This window comes from Ostrea edulis, chromosome 1, assembly GCF_947568905.1.
Source record: "Ostrea edulis chromosome 1, xbOstEdul1.1, whole genome shotgun sequence".
NCBI classification, from domain to species: Eukaryota; Metazoa; Mollusca; class Bivalvia; order Ostreida; family Ostreidae; genus Ostrea; species Ostrea edulis.
In genome coordinates this window covers 30,965,752-30,987,743 of record NC_079164.1, presented here as the reverse complement: position 1 = coordinate 30,987,743, position 21,992 = coordinate 30,965,752, and the positions used below count along the sequence as shown (strand labels likewise).

General features: G+C 36.4%; 3 protein-coding genes across 3 annotated transcripts in view; 2 read left to right on the top strand and 1 right to left on the bottom strand.

Annotated features, from left to right (window-relative positions):
• The window catches only part of LOC125663989 (tonsoku-like protein), a 48,701-nt gene extending 44,920 nt beyond the window's left edge, over positions 1 to 3,781 (bottom strand). Inside the window, exon 1 of the mRNA XM_056139551.1 lies at positions 3,695 to 3,781. Within this exon, the coding sequence (XP_055995526.1) occupies positions 3,695 to 3,725 (31 nt within the window). The 5' untranslated portion in view covers positions 3,726 to 3,781. The remainder of the gene's footprint in view (positions 1 to 3,694) is intronic.
• A 179-nt stretch (positions 3,782 to 3,960) lies between these two features.
• Positions 3,961 to 8,694, top strand: LOC125663988 (Bardet-Biedl syndrome 10 protein homolog). The gene is made up of 2 exons (XM_048896479.2): positions 3,961 to 4,142; positions 7,038 to 8,694. Exons 1-2 carry the CDS (start codon positions 4,097 to 4,099, stop codon positions 8,678 to 8,680), a joined length of 1,689 nt encoding a protein of 562 aa, XP_048752436.2. The 5' UTR covers positions 3,961 to 4,096; the 3' UTR covers positions 8,681 to 8,694.
• A 2,062-nt stretch (positions 8,695 to 10,756) lies between these two features.
• On the top strand, positions 10,757 to 20,955 carry LOC125663987 (uncharacterized). Its single transcript, XM_048896478.2, has 11 exons — positions 10,757 to 11,008; positions 13,429 to 13,513; positions 13,637 to 13,809; positions 13,894 to 14,044; positions 14,134 to 14,300; positions 14,390 to 14,532; positions 15,382 to 15,548; positions 15,630 to 15,739; positions 18,396 to 18,594; positions 18,690 to 18,797; positions 18,910 to 20,955. Exons 2-11 carry the CDS (start codon positions 13,442 to 13,444, stop codon positions 19,165 to 19,167), a joined length of 1,548 nt encoding a protein of 515 aa, XP_048752435.2. The 5' UTR covers positions 10,757 to 11,008; positions 13,429 to 13,441; the 3' UTR covers positions 19,168 to 20,955.
• The last annotated feature ends 1,037 nt before the right edge of the window (positions 20,956 to 21,992 follow it).

The window sequence follows — 21,992 nt, the reverse complement described above, 5'->3', positions numbered from 1 at the left end:
CTGTTGCGCACCGAACTTCAAAGAAAATTATTTACTAAAATTGCTATGTCCATATCAATGGTGACCGACCACATTGTTTATGAAATATTCGAACTAAAATCAAACACATCAAAATCTTGTAATCAACGAGTTTGGCCGCAAAAACAAACAATTGATGTATTCATATATACATTATACACAATAATACGGCCAATTTAATTACCGGTCGGTTCTCTGGTTAAGAATTGTCATTAATGTGGAGATAACACGATAATGAATAAGACTTTAAATGTTAAACAAATGACCACAGCAGGGTAAACAGCTGTCCAATGTACTTTATTACATAATCACCGACTTTTTTGCAGCCATAAATTACCTGAGGCTGTGACCAGCTCTGTGTGCACTGGAGCGACGCGAGATTTCCGGCCGCACGCGTTGACTGATTTTGACTGCATAAACAAACAGGCGATAATGCGTCACTGACAAAGGATTTAAAATACAATTAATTGCAAAAAGGAATTTTCGCCACTTTCAATTTTTTTTCGCCATTTTTGAAAAAAATTCGCCATTGGATCGTCATCGTGGAACTGTGCATAGCTCTTTACAGACCATCTGCTAAAGCTAAACACCATTTGTATCAATGTCAACTTTGCCCTACAATTGGTTATTATCATGTGACCATGGTGTGTAAACATCAAATATAATCGGTAGTTCCGGCACATCCCAAAAGTTCCGTATTATAAGTGTATCAACCATACATTGAAGTTTCAAAAATGGAAATAAAATACATATAACATGGAGTAAGAGAGTGACCATTGAACCTCTAGCGGGTGGAGTGGAGTAACTCAGTATCTAGACTAACCACTACGATCTTGAACGCAGCCCTGGAAACCATTTTTTAAAGCAAGTCTGAAGGGACATGTGCTAAATTCATTCCAGGGTTTGACATTTACTTTTTTGAGCACTAGACCAGTCGGGCTACTTCAAATGATTTTTACTAGACCTGACCTGACACCCACTAGCCCTGACCAACTTTCCAGAAAAAAAACCTGGTGGTTTCTCCATATTTAAATACTTAATTCAAATGACAAACGTTAAGTTTGAACTAAAACGTACTTAATTTTCTCAAAAACATCTTTAGTCTTGCCATTCAATTTAATGCTTTTATTTTCAAACGCATTTTCTGTTGTTGTTTTTATTAAATTCTACCTGGCACAGAAATTCTTTAGTCCATTTCTTAAAATAAAGTGGCCTCAACCGCTTTTTTTTTTTTTTTTATTTCTATTTCATAAGCCCTGTTTTGTTTCTTCCCAACCTATTCATTTTTTTTCTGAATCTCTCGGGACATTTTTTCTTGAGAAGTCGTATTTGAAAAAAGAGACATTCCCGCACATGTGTCAAAACCGAAAAATGGCTGTTAACGACGTAATGTATTACATGTAATTTGATAGACACTTTCTTATATTCAATTAAAATAAACTGTTTTCTTCAAATGAAAATAAATTCAGTTTATATCTATGTATCCGAAACATAACTTTACACACATTAACACCGAGTAAATGTCGTAAAACATCACTCCCGACAGCGACTATCAGTTATTGTTTTTAGTTAAGAATAAAATATCTTATGGTTTAACATAAAGTTTCTTGTTTATTTTTTCAACACGACCAGTCGGACTAGTAAATCGACATTTTGCCCGACCGGACCTATCATTTAGTAGACTCGGTCGGTCGGACGTGCCTTAGTGTCAAACCCTGCATTCAAGCCTTTTTCTCCTTGGTATTCTCACCTCCACACATGGTTACCTGGCTAATGACAAGCAGTTGTTTACCGTTCTATTCACCTGGCTCTAGATTTTGACAAACATTGTGTTTACAAATAAAATTTTTGGAGTCGGATTTTGTGTAAATTTTCTAAAAGGTTTTTCTTTCTATAATAAAATCTTGTTCAATCCAGCTGATCAAATATCATGTCCATGCCCTTCTGATTTGTTAAGTTTCTTGGGAAATTTTATTTTCAATGATTTTTGCAAGGGTAAACATGGTAAACTGCCAAAATTCTTATACATATGACAACCCTGCACTGTGTGGACAACTAACTCCACCAATACAGTGAATTAGACATTTCCATAAACTCGCCTTCCAGATACCATCAAGTAACTATCGCAAATACTTATTCTTCCCTTGCACCAGGCCACTATTAAAGAATTGTTTGTTGGGCGTTAGCCGCCTGACCCTCTCAAAAGGTCGCCGACCCCAAAAATTTTATTGGTCCAACAGCGATGTTTTTTTTTTGTTTTGGTTATTGTCCGGCGCGGAACAGAACCGAGTTAGAGCCGGATTTTAGCCGTCCGAGTCAGTAAAGCGCTTGACAGTCACCTTGCTTCGCTTCAAGCGCTTCCTTGATGGTTTGTTTCAAAATGTCCGACCTGAAGAGGACAAAATCGTACCCAACTTTATGCGTAAATATAGAGTTTAAAAACTCAAAGGAACGAAGCAAAGCCAATAGACTGCTTGAGTTTGACACTGATTCAGCTGTGGCTGACGAACGTAAACACAACATAGAGCACATGTCGAAGTACATATCTGTTAAATTTATTTTCTCAAACCAAGCCATTATAACAGATTCTATGCTAGTTGGAACCCCCAGGTTACACGATGCTTGCAGTGCCTGGTTAATAGTTCATGCAGAAATACATCTAACATTTATTTCAAAGCTTTTCTTAGAATTTGAAAAAAGATACAAAATCCATATTGTTTTCAATGTTTTAGACTGCTACTTTACATTTTATACCCAAGAAAAACTTTAAAAATAAAATCAACTCATCATGCTTTTATGTTACTGAGCAGTACTTATATATTTCATTTAGAAATTTCAAATCTACATAAAACAGTTGTCACACTAGTTCCATGTGTCATACATGTTCAATTGAATATAAAATACTGCATGCCTACTAGCATAAAGCAGAGGATGACTAAGAACTAAAGGGTGCATACACAGAACAATACAAAATTGTGAAGCAAAACTAATTCTTATTTATAAAGTGATGCAAAGTGGTGTACTGATGAATAGTGATGTTATATACAAAAGCAGATATATAAATATGATAGAGCTGAATATGATAAGGCTGGCACATATGTACATTTAAATGCATATTTAATTAATGACAAAGAACTTAGCTAATGAAGAGATATAATATAGCAAACAAAATATACAGATATATGTAGACGATGTACAAAAAATTCCAGCAGCACTGACATATGTGGGAGAACAATATTTAATGCACGAAAAAAAATTAATCCTGACCAAAAAAAAAAAAAGCCTACCTACCTACCCATCATCAAAGGGGTAGGGTAGGCAAACGCCCAACAAACAATTTTTTAATAGTGGCCCCATCAAATAAACAGTCTACATATCAATATATCAGCTGGGATTGTATCGACCAAAACTCGGGAGACTCCTGAAGTTTTCAAAGCTTAGGTGTTCGCCTATTCATTTTAAAGTGAAAACAGTGATTTTAACAAATAAATTTCCATCTTTTATCATGCGCACCGACTGCCTAATAATCACTAAATCACAAGTTGATAGTGAGCAGACTGGCATGGCTCCGGATCCCGCCGGGATTTAAGTTAATAAGACTTTCAGACAACATTACCCAATGAAGTATGTGATAGTTATCACGTCCTAGTCATTCAGTTTACAAAAATATACGTACTCTCGATTTCCCTTTCATCTTTAGTGTACATTATCTTCGTTTTCTAAGTCGACTTTGTATCTCCCCGCCAAATATTGAAGATTTCAGACATATTTTTGAGACTTTTGAACCCGATGTCGAACCAAATTAAGCAGTTGAAGCTCTTTATTTTGGGGTTTTACAATTCATTGCAACATATTCAAAGATCAGCTGGTATGAACATTTATGGGGAGAAAGTTTGATACTGAACATTAGCACTTACAATTTGACTATATATTGTATCGGGATTGGCATACACTTCCAGGGAGCGTCCAGTAGCGACCACGGACCACGTCTTTAACTTGCATCTACATCTCGTATGCTTCTCTCTGTTTTTGAACCACGGGATCAAGTTTACAATTTTTTCCATTTGACTATGTATATATGATTGTGTTTATGAAGTCCTCTACAATATGCAACAAGCAGAAAGGTAAACAGGTAAATATCAGACCACAGGCACAAGAGAACTTGTTCATGGCTTGTAAAAAATTGTGTTGAAAAAAATACCAATCAGCATTTCCTTACGGCATAATTATGGAGGAACGTAGATCAGATTATGTACAGGCGCTTTCTTCCTGCGAGTAAAATTAAGTTTTGAAAAAACATGAATGCAATTTATGGGATTGTTTCTTTTAATATTATGGGATTGTTTCTTTATAACGGAAGCCAAACTACCTGAATGCTTGGTACTACGTCCGAATGTTTTTTCTTGTATACATGTAAGACTCTAAAGTGTGATGGTCGCTCCAAAGTGTGATGGTCTGACACGCCAAAGTCCGATGGTAAGGGGGTTGTGGCGGCCGTTTCACTAACTGATCGTAGATCGTAAACGTACGATTACGTTTAAGATCATCTGACTCGCACGTCATACGAGTGTCACGAAACCTATCGTAGTCGTAACACTTACGGTTGCGATTTACGTCTGACTTTTTAGAACTCTTTTCTAGCTAGCTCCATGGAGGTAGATTTAAAATTAATCCTACCATGGAAAGAAATATTCATTCATTATTTCTTCATGGTTTTAAACATAATTATCTTTATATCATCTGCAGTAACTCATGTATGTTGTCAACAAAAATAATGGAAATTTTGAGCCTGATCTCTAGTGTAACGTAAAGAAAATTCCTAGAATCTTAAAACAATTGATAGAATAATTTCTGTTGACTTTCATGTAACTCAGTTAAAATTGGGGGAAAATGATATAAAAAATAATATAAAAGATCTACATTTTATAGAATTTTAAATGCCACGAATCGATCTGCTCTAGTGAGTCAAGTTTCCATCAATAGACTCGTAAGTAAATTATATTCAAAGGATTAAAAAAAAATGAAATGGTATTTAGAATTGTACACAAATATAGGAAATTTTATCCTACATCAAACACATTTCAAACCATGGATATATACATGTATTCGTTTAATCAGCTAATACGCTATAACACAATTGACATATCTATTCAGTTATTTGTATAAATTTCATACAAATCATGGACTCAATGCATAGTCCCGATCACTTATTAAAAATCATTATTGATATTGCACTTTATAACAAGGGGTCGGGGGAGTCCCAAGGGTCCAATAATGATCCATTCCTTTTCTGTGAAGTGATACATATAGGCCTAGTTTGTATGTTTAATTTTTAACGACCTTCATAAAACTACAGATACATTACACTTGCAAAATTAGGATTTTAACCCCTCTCCCATTACCAAATCATGTTTATTATCATATTTTCCTAAAAATTTGTAATGCTTATCATTCGAATGTGCATGTATTATGCAGTTAGTCAGTTGCATCAAAGGTATTGATCCGACGGAGAAAATAGCCGAGTACGTCAAATCCCAACGTCTCGGATTTAAATGAACTGTTATTAAAGAAACTGAATTTCTGAAAACGTCAATGAGAATTTTAATCTCTTGAATTCTGCTTAATGTTTAATATACATGTAAACTAACTGTGATACAGGCACATGTAGCAACATTCCCACCCCTCCCCTCCCCTATTACTTTTCTAACAACTGTTTTGAAATTTGTTATTATTACATGCAAAGTTCGATCAATATATACCACCCCCCCCCCCCCCCCCCTCCTCACTTTTAAAAAAAATTATATAAGTGGAAATATGAGATAAAAGCGATGAATTTTTTGCCTTTACATTTATTTCTGCAGACTGTTCACAGGGGCTAAGCCCGTTTTGGGCCCGAACTCTGTGATACCATAAATCTATATTTACTATATTCATGGTATCACAGAGTTGCTCTGAAACATGCTTAGCCCCTGTGAGACTGGCATTTCTGTAGTTGTGCGTAAGAAAGAAGGATAGCTCTAATTGATTTAAGATTCGGGCTCGGACTGAACAATATTCTTGTGCGAAAGCAGACTGCAAGTCATTGTGATTGTTTTCTTCCTACAAAGTATAAACAAACTTAGTCAGGTAAATACTACCACAAAATGATCTCGGGCAGGGCCAGCATGGCGGCCATATTGCTCATTTACGTGCATGTAGGAGCACTTACAATAGCCCTAGACCACTCGTGGAGTTAAGATCAATATTGATAGCAAGTCGTAACTTTTAGTGAAACAGTCATACGTGCTACGTTCACATTTAAGTTTACGATCTACGATCATAAAGTGAAACGGCCGCCAGTAACGTTTGTTACGTCACGTTATTATGACGTCGTTTGTAACATCTATCAAAATGAAACCGAAGAAATGCAACATCAGTTTGCCTCAACGAAAGTTATTTCTGCAGACACCAAAGTCTGCACTGTTTAAAAAATAAAAAGTGAAAGGCAAAAGGTTTTAATTCTTTTCGAGACTGATGGAGTTATTTCTTCAACAAATCAAACAATAAGAATTAGATGCTTAGAATGAACATGCTTAATATAATGAATTTTTTTATTGATATTTACTCCCTACAAGCGGAAAATAACAAAACATTTATTGGATATAACAAGGTTTTGTTTTAACTGTTTTTTGCAGACCCTGGAAGTTTGCTGTAAATGTGTTTTACGGTATTATTTCTTCTATAATGATTTTTTAACACTCAATGAACAGTTCTTCTTAGGACAGCACTTTGTTTTACTCTCGATATGAAATGTGACATGCAAGTGACCTTTCAACTTAATGTAAAGACTATAAAAGAAGCAAGTTAATTGACAAATCATAAGCACCAAATTCCTAGTTTGTTTCTATTAGGGGGAATCTTAAAACAATGGAAAAATTGGATAAGTTTTGCCTAATCAGCAATTCATGTAAAAACAAAATATTTATATATACTACTTATTTTCAGTACATTTCTTTTAATTCTATCATATTATTTTGCAGTAATGGAAACCAAGTTTTTGGACTTCTCTAAATCTCTGCAGATATCCAAGACCTTGGCATCTTTGGTATCTCAAGGATTTGGACCACAGAGTCTTCAGACATTAATGTGCACTTCCACTGGACAGGTCCTGATTACAAACAATGGAGCCACAATCTTTAATGCATTGCATATTAGTCATCCAGTAGGGAAATTAGTGGTAGAAGCCATTAACAAGATGACACAGTACACAGGAGATGGAAGTAAGGTGTTCATTTTGATGTTAACAGAAATTCTACAGCAGATAGACTGTCATTGCTGTGAGAGTGACAGAGGTAGATTGATAAGGGGAATAACTCACTTTAACGAACACATTTTTCATAATCTCCAAGAACATGTGCTTAAATATTCAAGGACATGCACTTTAAGCGATGACAAAAGGGCATTCTGTGAGAGCTTTAAAGGAGTCTTCAGAAGTGTACTTTCACCACACTATTCTGTAAAAGTGGTAGAAAGTTTGACAAGTACTTTGACATCATCATTGAACTTTGACCTGTCCTCTAGCCGCTTTTTGGAGCAGGTATCAATAATGACTCAGAACTTCAGTCAGATGGTCATTAAAACTATCGGTCCATCAATTACTGAATCAACAACGTTGGAGTCCTTCATAATTCAGAGAGATTTGGCTACTCACTTTGAAATGTGTCATGTGGATTATGTGAAATTTGTTGTTCTGATGTGCCCAATTGAAGGACATCTTAACAGTGAAGATGGTGAATGTATTCGTCTATCAACAGATAACAATTTGATAAGTTTTATGAAATACCAAAGAATAAGAATGGAAAAGTTTGCATATATGTGCAAAGATCAGAACATAGGTTTAGTAATCAGCACAATAGGGGTGCCAAAGTATTGTCTGCAAGTTCTGAGTTCACATAAAATTTCTGTGATACATTTTGTGGAGGAGGAAGACTCCATGTTTCTGAGTCAGATGTGGAAAAAATCTCTGGTGTTTGAATTCCCTGAAGAGAGATTTGCTGAAAGGGAGATATTTGTAGCCTCGTCTTGTAAGAAGGTAATCATCAATGGTAAGGCTTGTGTACAAGTGACACCCAGTGGAGAGCAAGTAGCACCCTTCACAAAAACCCTACTCCTGACTGCACCCACTGATGGGCTGTGTGCACAGCTTTATACTGTCAGTCATAAAGCCATCAAAGCAGCATATTTATCCCTTAACCCAACAAATTCACTCCAAGGCACTGAAGATGATTGCACTTCCATAACAGTACAAGGAGGAGCCTGTTTTGAACTCATATCCAGTGATTTTTTGTTAAAATGTAGCAAAAGTAAAATTCATGATGAGGATTTATTGATAACTAAGATACTAGGGAATGCTTTTCTCAGTGTTGCAAGAACACTTCACAGAAATGTGTCTGAAAAAACACAGAATCAAGCTCATGACTTCTATGTCAAGTTGTCTAACATCAAGAGAGATCTGAACAGTTCTAAATGTCGAGCATTTGACAGAAGAGGAGCTCTTAAAGATATGGAAAATATTGGAGTGTTGGAGGCATTAAGTGTTAAATTCCATGTAGTTTCTTGTGTGCTGAATTTATTGCATTCTATTTTGAAAACTGATAGCATTATTGGAGTGAAAAATAAATAGAAGAGAAAACATTATTTCATTTCATTTCCAGTTATACACTATGATGACTAGAGGTCACACAGGTCTGTGTCAAAATGTAAAATACCGGTATGATCGTTCAGTTTGTGGTGTGTATATCTGCTTTTAGAAAAAATGTAACAGTGAAAGAGTAATGGTGCAGTGTTGTATTTTTAATAAGTAGAAAAATTTAATGCTCACCCAGGATGAATTTGTACAAAAATTAATATTTTTAGAGGTGCACACAGGTATTGATTGTTGGGGATAAAGTGGAATAAAAATAAGAGTGAATTCATGAGATCAAACATCACATCATTTGAAAGAGGGATGAAACGTTGATATGATTTACAAGAGTTGAACAATTCCAGGGATGTAATGTTAATTGATATGACAAAAACTAAAGATGGATGATAAATCCCATAAAGAATACAAAATAAGAGGAGGGCAAACGCGGGGCCCCTGTACACATCAGAGGTGGGATCAGGTGCCTAGGAGAGTTAACATCTCCTGTTGACTGGTCACACCTGCCGTGAGCCCTCTATCTTTGGTGATCACGTCTTCCAACAGTCTGTTGGAATTCCCATGGGCACGAATTGTGCTCCTTTGTTAGCTGACCTGTTTTTATATTCATATGAAGCAGAATTTATTCAAAAACTTCTACGTGAGAAGAAAAAATCTCTCGCTGTGACCTTCAATTCGACTTTTAGATATATCGATGACGTTTTGTCTATTAACAATGATAGCTTTCATTCATATGTCGATTTGATATATCCCTGTGAGCTCGAAATAAAGGACACCACAGAGTCGTCCACTTCTGCTTCATACTTAGATATTTTATTGAAAGTAGACATTAACGGCAAACTGACAACTCAACTGTATGACAAACGGGATGATTTCAGCTTCTCCATCGTCAACTTCCCACATTTATGTAGCAATATTCCATTATCACCTGCATATGGTGTTAATATATCTCAACTGATTCGATATGCAAGAGCTTGTTCTGGGTATAGTCAGTTTTTAAATCGAGGTAAGCTACTGACAAACAAGTTGATGGTACAGGGATTTCAACAGTCTCGATTGAAGTCAGCATTTCGTAAATTCTATGGTCGTTATAACGATCTAGTTTGTCAATACAACCTCTCATTGGGTCAAATGCTGTCTGACATGTTCCATACCAATTGTTAAGCCGTTCTTGGCACACTGATTTTGACTGCGGATAACTCCGTTTACCTGATCAGGATATGGGGCTCACGGCGGGTGTGACCGGTCAACAGGGGATGCTTACTCCTCCTAGGCACCTGATCCCACCTCTGGTGTGTCCAGGGGTCCGTGTTTGCCTAACTATCTATTTTGTATTGCTTGTAGGAGTTATGAGATTGATCACTGTTCGTTATCTTCACCTTGCATCCAACAATGTAGAAATAATACTACGTTGTGTTTAACTGCACGTGACCTTCCAGGTGAACATAAGGAATTATGTTTTCCACATAGGACCAAAAATAGGTCGGGAACTTCCAATTTGACGCGATCAATTATACTTATTTTTGCCGTCCAATGAAATTCCGCGTTTCTCACTGGGTTCGGCTAAGATTTCAGCAAAGAACAATGTTGAATGGTTTTTTAATCATATAATAAAACAATTTTTGCTGTTTTTGAGGTCAATACGATGATTTAACCACCTTCGAAGTTCAATATTCACCTCGCCCTTCGGGCTCGTTTAATATTGTACCCCTCAGGTGTCTTAATCATCGCATTGACCTCAAAAACAACAATAATTGTATATGATTTCTTATTTTGGACACACGTGTTGTTAACTTTGCGATGATGCAACGGTTGCCTATGAAATACATACGTGTTCTTGCCAGACCAATGATACAAAACATTGTCTAGCAGTCTAGGGGACTACTCTCCCCCCCCCCCCCCCCCCCCCCCCCCCCCCCCCTTGACCAGTATTGAAAGATACACTCGTTAGAGGATATACTCTAAATATTACTAGTATGTCCTGTTTAACATTTAGTGTGACTGTAGTCATGCTGCTTCAAGTTCATAATACAAATGTACAAGCTTCAGGTAGCGTTATCAATTAAATATCCTGTATTCTTACAGTAATATATATAGTTCAGCACGTGGACCTGTGGTAACATATATTTATGATACACTAACATTGTGGGTTTGTTTGCGAGGCAATTTAGCGATTAAGAGAGGCAATATGTATGTTTAAGTTCTCTTTATCACAAAACTTGTCATTATCTGAAGTCGATTTTATCGGACGGATCACTTGTTTATCTGAATGTATGTCTGCCATCTACGAGTCTTATAAACACTTGTCAGGTCAGTTTTACCACACATCTTTACGGTAGTCGGAAGTTTCGGCTTACACATTATGTTAAAATACCGGTAATTTAGATCCATATTTGATGATTTTAATAAATTGCAGATATTTTTGTCGATATCAGGAGGGTGTGTGTGACGGGACGAATTATTCATTTTCAGCAAGGTTTAGGTCTATTGATTTATTCCCGGGTATGTCAAGACCAGGTTTATTATTAATTTCAAACAACTTTATCAAGCATCAAAAATGGTGGGAAAATGTGGATTGTGAATAAGCCTATTCCCACATTGTGTTGTGAAATCAATAGTAGTTGTGTTCAAACGTAATAAATGTGTGATGTATTTATAAAGCAAAAAAACAAACAAAAAAAATGGGCCGAGGTGTCTCGGAGAAAAAAATAAAGGCCGAAATGTCTTTGGGCCGGAGTGTCTTAAAAATTTGAGCCGAAGTGTCCTATATTTTGGGCCGAAGTGTCTGACATTCATCTTTACTAGTGCCTGTTAGATTTTAACTTAGATTGCCTAGCAGGTATGGTTAAAGCTGGTGAATTAAATGTGTATTCTGTATGTAAGATAGCCACACAGCAATCTCATACCTACTGACCACTGTGTATTCTGTGTAAAAAAAACAAACAAACAAAAACCAACAAACCACATACGTCAAAATCCTGAGGTGATACTCGTTACAACGTCCGGTTTATGTAATAGTAGTTATGGTGACCTGTTTAATTAAGTGTATGTATGACAGCCATACAGTATCTTGAACTTACTGTATGACTACTTGTTTATTTGTTCTGACGAAAAACATCAAAATCTTGAGATGTCACAGCGAAATATTATAATAATCGTTATAATCACAGGCACTCGACGTTTTAAGTAAAGGATATAAGCCAAAAACTGTCCATTCTGTGATAGAAAGAACTGATCGAGACCTGTAGGGCCGAGATCAGTTCTTTCTCTCACAGAATGGACAGTTTGAGGCTTATATCCTACTTTAAACATTACATCTTTTGTTCTAAGAATGGACAGACTCAGATAAACCCATTGACGATAATAATTATGAATAAAGCTATTTTTGAATAGTCTGACAATATAACCAGTCTTGCGTAGAATTCTGTTTCTTTTGCTCACTTATTGGACAGTGTCAGGTAAGTAGTCTTCTACTGCAGGTTTTATATTCACTCTTTCTATAGTACTGGGCCATGTCAACATGTCTTCCTCTGATGGGGAGAGCATTTTCATTACTTACTTACTTAGTCCTCTCCGTGCTGGTTTGCACATAAGGCTTCCACTAGAGACCTCCAGTATGCTCTGTCTTGAGACCAAGTCTTTATTTGTCCCCAAGTCCATCCTTGTCCCTTCATCTCTCTTTCTACTGTTCTCCTCCATGTCTCTTTTGGGCGACCTCTTTTTCCCTTCCCTGCTGGTGTCCATCTTAGAGCAACATGTGGGATCCATTCTCAAAACATGGGCTAGTCAGCGCCACCTCCTCTTCTTAATTTCCTCTGATACTGCTGTTGTTTTAGTTTTGTTGTAAATTTCTCTGTTTGATATTCTATTTGGCCAAAAAACTTTTAGAATTCTTCTTAAACATCTCCTCTGGAAAACATTTTAATTGCACAATCAAAAAGGATTTTAGTGAAAGTACTGCAAATATTATCTTAATGAGTGTTATATTCTGGATATGGTGGGTGAGAAAGTTATGGAGCCAAATTTTGATCTGAAAAGCATTGTGTTTTCGAATATTTGGATGAGGAAATAATTAACGCCAGCCAAAACAACCCAATACGCCAATCTCGTGAAATGAAATTATTGATAAAAGCGAAAATGATAATTCAGAATTAGGATATATGCCAATAAAGAAAACATAAAAAAGCGTTGTGAAGAAGTTTCGGAATGTGCCTTTGAATCCAGTGAAATTCAAATACCGTATGGAAATATGTCTTTCAAATTTAAGTTTTGATGCGATATAGTAATGGCTAATGGAATTTAAAAATTGGGAATCTTACGAGTTGAAGCAGAGAATTGTACTAAAAGGAAATATCGTTTTTAAGTGTTTCAGTGATTTTTCCGATATCTGTGTTGATTCTTATTTGTAGGGAATTTAAAATTAAATTTGTATCTCTTTGACGAATGTATTGTCTTTCTCTTATTTTCAGCATACCTGTAGACGTCTCAAAAGTTATTGGGTTTGCCTGGCACTGTCCAATAAGTTGACAATTATCATTGTCAATGGGTTTACTTGAGCCTGTCCATTCTTAGAACAAAAGATGTAATGTTTTAAGTAGGATATAAGCCTCAAACTGTCCATTCTGTGAGAGAAAGAACTGATCTCGGCCCTACGGGCCTCGATCAGTTCTTTTACATATTTTCGTTAGAAGTTAGAATTTTATTTCTTGATAAAATTGTACATAATTTAGATTTTAGAGAACCATGTTTCTGGAGGTTGTTATCCTCGTTGTCGGGCCAGTCCTCCGCATCATTGAATTCTTTTTATTTAAATTGGTGAGTACCAAAATACGGATTTTTCAAGTTCTGAATTTACTACATGAGTGTAAAAACAAAAATTCAAGCAAAATTGCCATGTAATTTACTGTTAAATTTAAGAATGAAAATTCCATTTTTCAGATGGACCTGTACGACCAGTTGCTCTACACTCCATTACAGACGTCACTTACTCCAGTTGTCTGCAAGATTCCCAGAACACTAGTTGTAGGAAACAAGACTTACACGATATTCACAGCCAACATCGTGTCTTATACCAGGACCATATTGGTCATACCCATCGCTGTATGTCTAAAGTATGTACGACTTGCAAACACTCCTTCTCTGATTTTCATTGCTATGTACAACTTGGAATGATGTTTAAATTGCTGTTATGTTAGGTACCAGTATCATACAACAGCGTTCCTACTGGTCGCTCTCCATGATTTCTTGGATCATGTCGATGGAATCGTGGCAAAAGCTCATCGCCAAATGTTTGGACAAGTTGATGATCCACTGCTAGGGGGTTTCATGGATGCATTTTGTGACAAGGTTCTGAATTTCAGTGTAATTATTTTGAATTCCTTAACTGGGAAATTTCTATTTCGATTAACTAGTGTTTTCTTTTTTCCTGTTGTCAGATCGTGAACGTTTTTGCGTTATGGTCTATACTGATGGTGACAGATTTTGGTACTTTCTCTAATATTGAAATCTTGATATACTCTGGATCCTGTGGCATCATCATTACCTATGAGTTCATTCTTGGTGTGGTGCGAGTACAGGACTATTTTGGAGCATATTACGACAGGTTTCTGTTGATTTTTTTTTTAATGAATTACTTCCCTTTACAACTTGAAAGACCACTTGATTAATTTTGATAATCGTGTTCTTGTATAGATTACATGGTAAATTAAATGACAGAGTGTCAACAAGCAGTATTTCTGCAGTGATGGAAGGAAAACTAAAGGAAAAGTTGGAATCCACGGGGATTGCGTGTCTCTGCCTAGCTCTGGGAAGTAAATGTGCTGCTAGTTCCACCGGTAAGTGTGAAACAGGAACCTAGCAAAGGAGATATACCTTGCAACATTGCATATTGTGATGTATTATTCTTCCAAGTGCTATTGAAACTAGATAAGGAATTAAATTTTCATTCGATTGACCTTGATTTGATTCTACGGTTAATCCTGAAACCAGTAGGAACCAAGTATTAGTGTGCGCACACTATGGCACATGTGCAGGTGCGTTTAAAATCAAATATAAAATGCATGATGAAAACTAGGCCTAGATTACAAGTTAATCACAACTATCCCTTTTATTGACCTTGAACTTTTAAATTTCTCCTTGAAAACCAATACGGATTCAGCTCTTGATTAATGAAAGGTTACATTACTGAACATGTGATAAAAAGAAGAAATGCAACGTGAATCTTGTCTACAAAGAATCTCAAAATTACCGTCTCATTGACCTTCGATATCTAATCTCAAAAATATAAAGAACTAAGATCTGTACGAAAAGTACCATTCTAAAAACTGATGAAAATCGGGTGAGATATGTGAATTACGTCTTACACAAGGCACACGAACGATTGAACAGGCAAGTTTCGATATCTTTCCCCTACTTTGTTAGGAGGATTTAAAACGAGCTGTACATCTAGCTCTACCAGTAAGTATGGAGCAACTATCTAGTGCTCCAAGTAAGTATGGAACAGCTATTTAGTGCTCCCAGTAAGCATGGAACAGCTAGCTAGTTCCACTGGTAGATAAGACAGGTGAACATATGTGCAGCTAATTCTACGAGGAAGTACAGAGCAAATAACGAATGTTGCTCTAAACGTCTAGTGCAAACTTCATGCCTTTAAAGAAGATTAATGTGCTTTTATCATTTTGAAGCTGGGATGATAGGACTTGCTTGCTTACTTCTGTCTGTTCGTTTGGCCCATGCGAGTCTTCAACATAAGTTAAATGCCCGGTCCTTGGCGAAGGAGATGGAGAAAGATATTATGGAAGGAAAATTGGAAATGGAAAAAGTAGGAGACCCTATCACTGAATACAAACCCGTAAGTCAGCTTTGTATTCAACAGTACGTGTATCTTTAACAGGTGGTCGATAGTTTGATTCATACATCCAATTTCATACAGGTCCCTAAGCAGTCGTCAGCGGTTGATCTTTCTGATGAGTTGCAAACAGATTCCAAAACTCTCAACAGCAAGGACTCAAAGACAGAAAAAAACGAAATTAACAGAACAAGGTAAGAGGAACTTTCGAAAATTCCTGTCAGTGACTTTGACCTTTTTCATGTAACATCAAAACCCAATATGAACTACGTATGCAAAGTTCTATTTCTGTGAGTCTGATAAAATTTCGAACTAAAATTTAACTAAAATTTTAAATATAAAGAATGTAAAAAATAAAACAACAAAAACTTATTACGGTAGAACATTCACTAGATCCCGCAATGTATATCTGTATGGGTTTTGTGTAGTTTTGGAACCAGTATAGGTACGTTATATTAATTCGTCCCATTGACAGGGATATTAAAATGTTTTTGAAGAATTTCCTGTTTTGAAAGGGCAGTTGGAGTATAAGTACGATAACCAAAAGTGGAATTAATGCCAAGTTTGTTTAAAATACAGTTGTAATAATGAGTATTGCAAACAAAGACAATGTTGTTACAAGTTTTGTCAGCTGGTAGCAAAACATATTCCTCATGTAACCTATCTAATCTTTCATCATATCTGATTTACTAAATACAGAAGGATAGATGGTACGCACTTTCGTTTTAATATGTTCCATACAAGATTTTAGTACATGTATTCCTCTCATACTTTTTATCCATTCTGACATTTGTTTATATTTAGCCCATTGTCTGGCATAATTTTTGATAAAATTCACAATAGAGATGAAGTTCTGTCGCCGATTGAATGATCAGGGCTCTCTGAATTTTGAACCTTTTAAAATAAGAGACTTCTTATCGTCAATTTGAACATAATCGACATCACCAGTAATGACATGTCCAATCGGACTTTAGGTGAAAGAAGAACAAGAACACGTAGGTTGATTAAATATAGGTACTATAAAGTTTGTTTGTATCATTAAAAAGTATTGATGCAATTGTAGAAGTATATTTTTAGGGAATATACAGGGTGTAGACTTGAACTTAAAGTACCAGTATAAGTATGATGGAATACAAGAGTGAATTTTTTTTATGACGAAAAAAGTTGCTTATGTTGACTGCATTTATTCCTTTGTTTACCTGACCAGGATATAGGGCTCACGGCGGGTGTGATCGGTGGACAGGGGATGCTTACTCCTACTAGGCACCTGATCCCACCTCTGGTGTGTCCAGGGATCCGTGTTTGCCCAACTGTCTATTTTGTATTGCTTTTAGGAGTTATGAGATTGATCACTGTTCGCTATCTTCACTTTTTATTAAATGAACTGACAGCATGATTCGGAAGAATTATTATCCGTAACTCGCGGTGGTTTAAAGAGCCTGTGATGAGCAACACCCATAAGCACAAATTTTAGTATGTATTCAGATGTTGAAATATCCTAGTGTGGACTAGGCTTGGCTTCTTCAAATAACGTATTCTAAATTTTCAATGGAACAGAGTAGAGTTTTGTGCGAATATGGCGTAGACCCAGTTGTGTGTTATCGTATGGTTATGTTGAATCAAATAGGACGTCATTTATGCTTGGTTTTTGGTATGAATAATGTCCATGAATACGTTTATTGGGAGAAAGTCACTTTATTTTCTTGTGGTCTAGTCAGATTTCCCACACTATCTATATTGTCATTGCACTCGTATAGAAACGCAGTGTCTTAATCCAGTGATTTCGTTGTCTACGAAATTGGCTACCTAAAGTTTGACTGTTAATGTGATAGGAAATTTTCTCTGATGGATAAGATGGAATCATCCGGGGAATTAAAACGTTTATTAAAAAGTTGATTTCCATCGTTGTTAATTTGAAATATATGTCCTGATATTCTGTTATTTAGTGATCCCTTGGTTTCCCTGGCGAAAAACAACCCGCAGAGGTTACACTCATTAGCGTAGACAACGTTAGAAGATTTACAGGTCAAATCATCCTAAGGTTTGGTGCAGAAACTACAGCTATTGAGATTACTAACAAATGAAATCCTTTCTACCGTATCAATATATCACAGGTGTTACAGTTTTTTGACCGAAAATCTAGAGAAGGAACAGTTGTAATCCGAAAAAAATCATCAAAAATATCTCTTATTGAAACATCCCGTTCTCTAATTTGGATATATTATTGATTGTATATTGTTCACTCGAGAATTTTTCACTCATATGGAGACGTCATCATTGTCGGTGAAGGGTTGTAAAATTTAGGCCTATGCTTGGCGCGTACGGCCTTTGAGCAGGGAGAGATTTTGAACCGCCCCATTTAGGTACCTCATACGACAGACAAGGGGTTCTGAGGACCTATTCTAACCCGGGTCCCCCACGGGAATGGATAAATTACTTCATTTCTGTACTAATGCGGGTTATTTGACTTCTGTACATATGTCAGATCTCGTGTGTCCGGGGGTTCGTGTTTGATCAACTCTTTATGTTGTATTCCTTATGGAAGTTATGATATTGAACACTGTTCGTTATCTTCATCTTTCATCTTACACCAAGATCTTAGTTCCAATTAATTTTCAATGTGAAAGATCAAGGTCAAAGGTATGGATGATAAAAAAACCAGATTTTTATATGAATAACACTTGCAGGAATGACATTTTCTGCTATGCTAGGGGATGTCCTGCTTTGATGAACTCTAACTGTCGTATATGTGTGCGCTACATTAACAGTTTGAAACAATGTAGATCTATATAAATGATTGAAATTCATGAATATCATTATTTTAAAATTCAACGTATACATTATATGCAGATTCGAGATAACCAGTGGGTCAGAAAGTAATGAAATAGAAGAAGACACTAAGCAGATCAAGCGTCTGAGCAGAAGGCGCTCCTTCCACGCCAAAACCCAGGACGACCGCACAGACCGAGTCTACACTGTCGGCTGTTTCGACCTTTTTCACCAGGGACATATTCGTCTGCTACAGAGAATGAGACGACTCGGAAAAGAGGTTATTAGTAGTTTTGTTAATGATCGAAATGTCAAGCCAATTTATTATGTAACATGTGAGCACATAAACATAATGAATTTGTAACTAATAATCAGGTGATTGTGGGAGTTCATGACAGTCGAAGTATTCTGAAATTGAAGTCCAAAGTCCCAATTGACAGCACTGAAACCCGCATGGCTAACGTAAAAAATTATGCAGATATAGTAAGTAAACAAATAGGCTGCACATTACCAGATCACTAATGCTAAATATAACTGGCAAGAGAGCTTTTGTTTGTACATAGGTCAATAATAGGACGTGTGTTGACTTCTATAGGTTTTCTGTGTGGCAGGCACAGACCCAACTCCATTCTTGGATTGCATTACAAACACTAGCACGGATCTTACCAACATGTATGTCCGTGGTGACGATATGCAGAACTTTCCAGCTCGTCAACTCGCTGAACGTATCATGACTATCAAATTCCTACCCTACTCCAAAGGAGTTTCATCAACTAAACTGCGTAAAGAACGGTACAACGCCTCCAATTTTGGTCCTCATGTCAATGATGACGGACATGCAATGCTATATTGAGGAGTTTTTATTTTGGTCTGTCCGTCTGTATGTGGCAAAAACTTTGATTATATCTTTCACACCATAAGAGGTAGAGCTCTCCTACTTGGTATGTGTATTTCTTGTGGCAAGACCTTTTAATTGACACTAAAATCTTGACCCATTGATCTTTACATTGACCTTTGACCTGGTTCCACTTTGTTGTAATCCATGGGGCACCAGTGTTTCACAAACATATCCTCTTAATCCTAGTAATTTTATAACTTCTTCCAAGCTCTTTACAATTTTAAATACATCGTCTATCGAATACAAAAAAAACCCAGATGTTCATCTGTAAAGTATCTATGACTTGAAATTTGTACAAACTCTTTTAAAAACAATTTCAGATGTAACCAACCCAAATGTATATTATGAAGACTAGTATTTAGCATACTGAATTGATATATGAGATGGAAGTTCATTTGAATTAATGACGATAAAAAAGAGTGGATATTATCAAATCAAAAGATCAATACATGGTAGATTTTGTAGCAATACTAGTATTCCATTACCACCTGCATATGGTGTTTATATATCTCAACTGAATCGATACGCAAGAGCTTGTTCTGCGTATGGTCAGTTTTTAAATTGATGCAGGCTACTGACAAACAAGTTGATGTTACAGGGGTTTCAACAGCCTCGTTTAAAGTCAGCATTTCGCAAATCCTATGGTCATTATAACGATCTAGTTTGCCAATACAACCTGTCATTGGGTTTAATGCTGTCTGACATGTTTCATGCCAAATGTTTCTGTAAGTCGTTCTTCAAAACATAGGGCTCTCGGCGGATGTGACCGGTCGACAGGGGATGCTTACTCCTCCTAGGTACCTGATATCACCTCTGGTATATCCAGTGATCCGTGTTTGTCCAACTCTCTATTTTGTATTGCTTATAGGAGTTTTATGAGATTGAAAACTGTTCGTTATCTTTTCAAGCTATACTGAGTAAAACTAGAATCTAAAATTATGAATGTCGGATGTGGGAAATGCTGAGTCTCGACAAAAATGAAAATATATATGCTTCAACTCTCGTATCTATAGTAACAAAACAGAAATTAGATTTGTGGTTTAATATCATAATGTCGATTTTTCTCACAACTCCAGTTATATGAATATTCATGACTTTGTGAGTGAAAGGCGAAGATAACGAACAGTGATTAATCTCATAAATCCCATAAGCTATACAAAATATATAGTTGGGCAAACACGGACCCCTGGACACACCAGAGGTGGGATCGAGTGTCTAGGGGGAGTAAGTATCCCCTGTCGACCTGTCACACCCGCCGTGAGCCCTATATCTTGATCAGGTAAACGGAGTTATCAGTAGTCAAAATCAGTGTGCCACGAACGGTCTAACAATCGGTAATAAATACGTCAGACAGCATTTGACTCAATGATAGGTTGTATTGCCAAACTAGATTGTTTTAACGACCATAGAACATGCAAAATGCTGGCTTTAAACGAAACTGTTGAAACCCCTAAACCATCAACTTGTTTGTCAGTAGCTTGCCTCGATTTATAAACTGACCATACTTAGAACAAGCTCTTGCGTATCGAATCAGTTTAGAGATATAAACACCATATGCAGATGATAATAGAATATTGCTACATAAATATAGGAAGTTGACGATGAAGAAGCTGAAATCATTCCGTTTGTCATAAAGTTAAGTTGTTAGTTTGCCGTTGATATCTACTTTCAATAAAATATCTAAGTTTGAAGCAGAAGTGTATTGATATATTTTTTTTCCTGTTAAATAAATGGTTAAATCTTTGACTTATTTGTGATTGATTTTTGCTGGTCATGATGAGGGTTATTCTGGCTGATGACGTATTTGTATAGTGAATATATACTAGATAACAATACTCTACATATACGCGAAATAAAAATGTACAAGGGGGGGGGGGGTATCCACAAAATCCCGTCAGCTTTTAAATGAGCCAAATTCCAAAATAATACAGACTTTGCTTCAAAATTTCGGTTATAAAATGGTATTTGTTTTCTTTGCATACATATATCATAGCTGTGATTGTTTATATGACAGTACAAGTCTTATCCAAATTAACATATAAACAAATTGTAATACAATGTATAATCTATCCATACATACAGAGAGCATGGATACCAATGGTTATTCATTGATAATCGTCCAGCAGAAATGTTTAGGAAATCGCATGAGCTCAAAGCGAACACAACATTGCCTTAGTCTTAACATGTATGTATTCTCCCCATGTGAACCACCAAAAAGAATTACAGGAAATATGTAATGATGATCTTCACACTACAAAAATATATCTATATAAATGTATTTTAGGAAATCAGTTGAGCTCAAAGCGAACACAACATCATAATCTTAACATATATGTACTCTCCCCATGAAAGGTGAAGATAACGATTAGTGACAAATCTCATAATTCCTATAAGCAATACAAAACAGAGAGTTGAACAAATACGGATCCCTGGATATACCAGAGGTGGGTTCAGATGCCTAGGAGGAGTAAGCATCCCCTGTCGACCGGTCACACCCGCCGTGGGCCCTATATCTTGATCAAGTAAACGGAGTTATCCGTAGTCAAAACCAGTGTGCCAAGAATGGCCTAACAATCGGTAGGAAACACGTCAGACAGCATTTGACCCAATGATAGGTTGTATTGACTAACTAGATTGTTATAACGGCCATATATTTTGCGAAATGCCGTCTTTGAACGAGAGTGTTGAAACCCCTGTACCATCAACTTGTTTGTCAGTAGCCTGCCTCAATTTAAAAAGTGATTATACACAGAACAAGCTTTTGCGTACCGAATCAGTTG

Bases quoted from the DNA above. Each gene is read 5' to 3' on its own strand.
- LOC125663987 (XM_048896478.2), top strand. From the start codon at position 13,442: ATGTTTCTGGAGGTTGTTATCCTCGTTGTCGGGCCAGTCCTCCGCATC. The intron at 13,810-13,893 runs GTATGTACGACT...CTGTTATGTTAG, and splicing joins CCCATCGCTGTATGTCTAAA to GTACCAGTATCATACAACAG. The intron at 18,798-18,909 runs GTAAGTAAACAA...TGACTTCTATAG, and splicing joins TAAAAAATTATGCAGATATA to GTTTTCTGTGTGGCAGGCAC.
- LOC125663988 (XM_048896479.2), top strand. From the start codon at position 4,097: ATGATTGTGTTTATGAAGTCCTCTACAATATGCAACAAGCAGAAAG. The intron at 4,143-7,037 runs GTAAACAGGTAA...ATTATTTTGCAG, and splicing joins AATATGCAACAAGCAGAAAG to TAATGGAAACCAAGTTTTTG.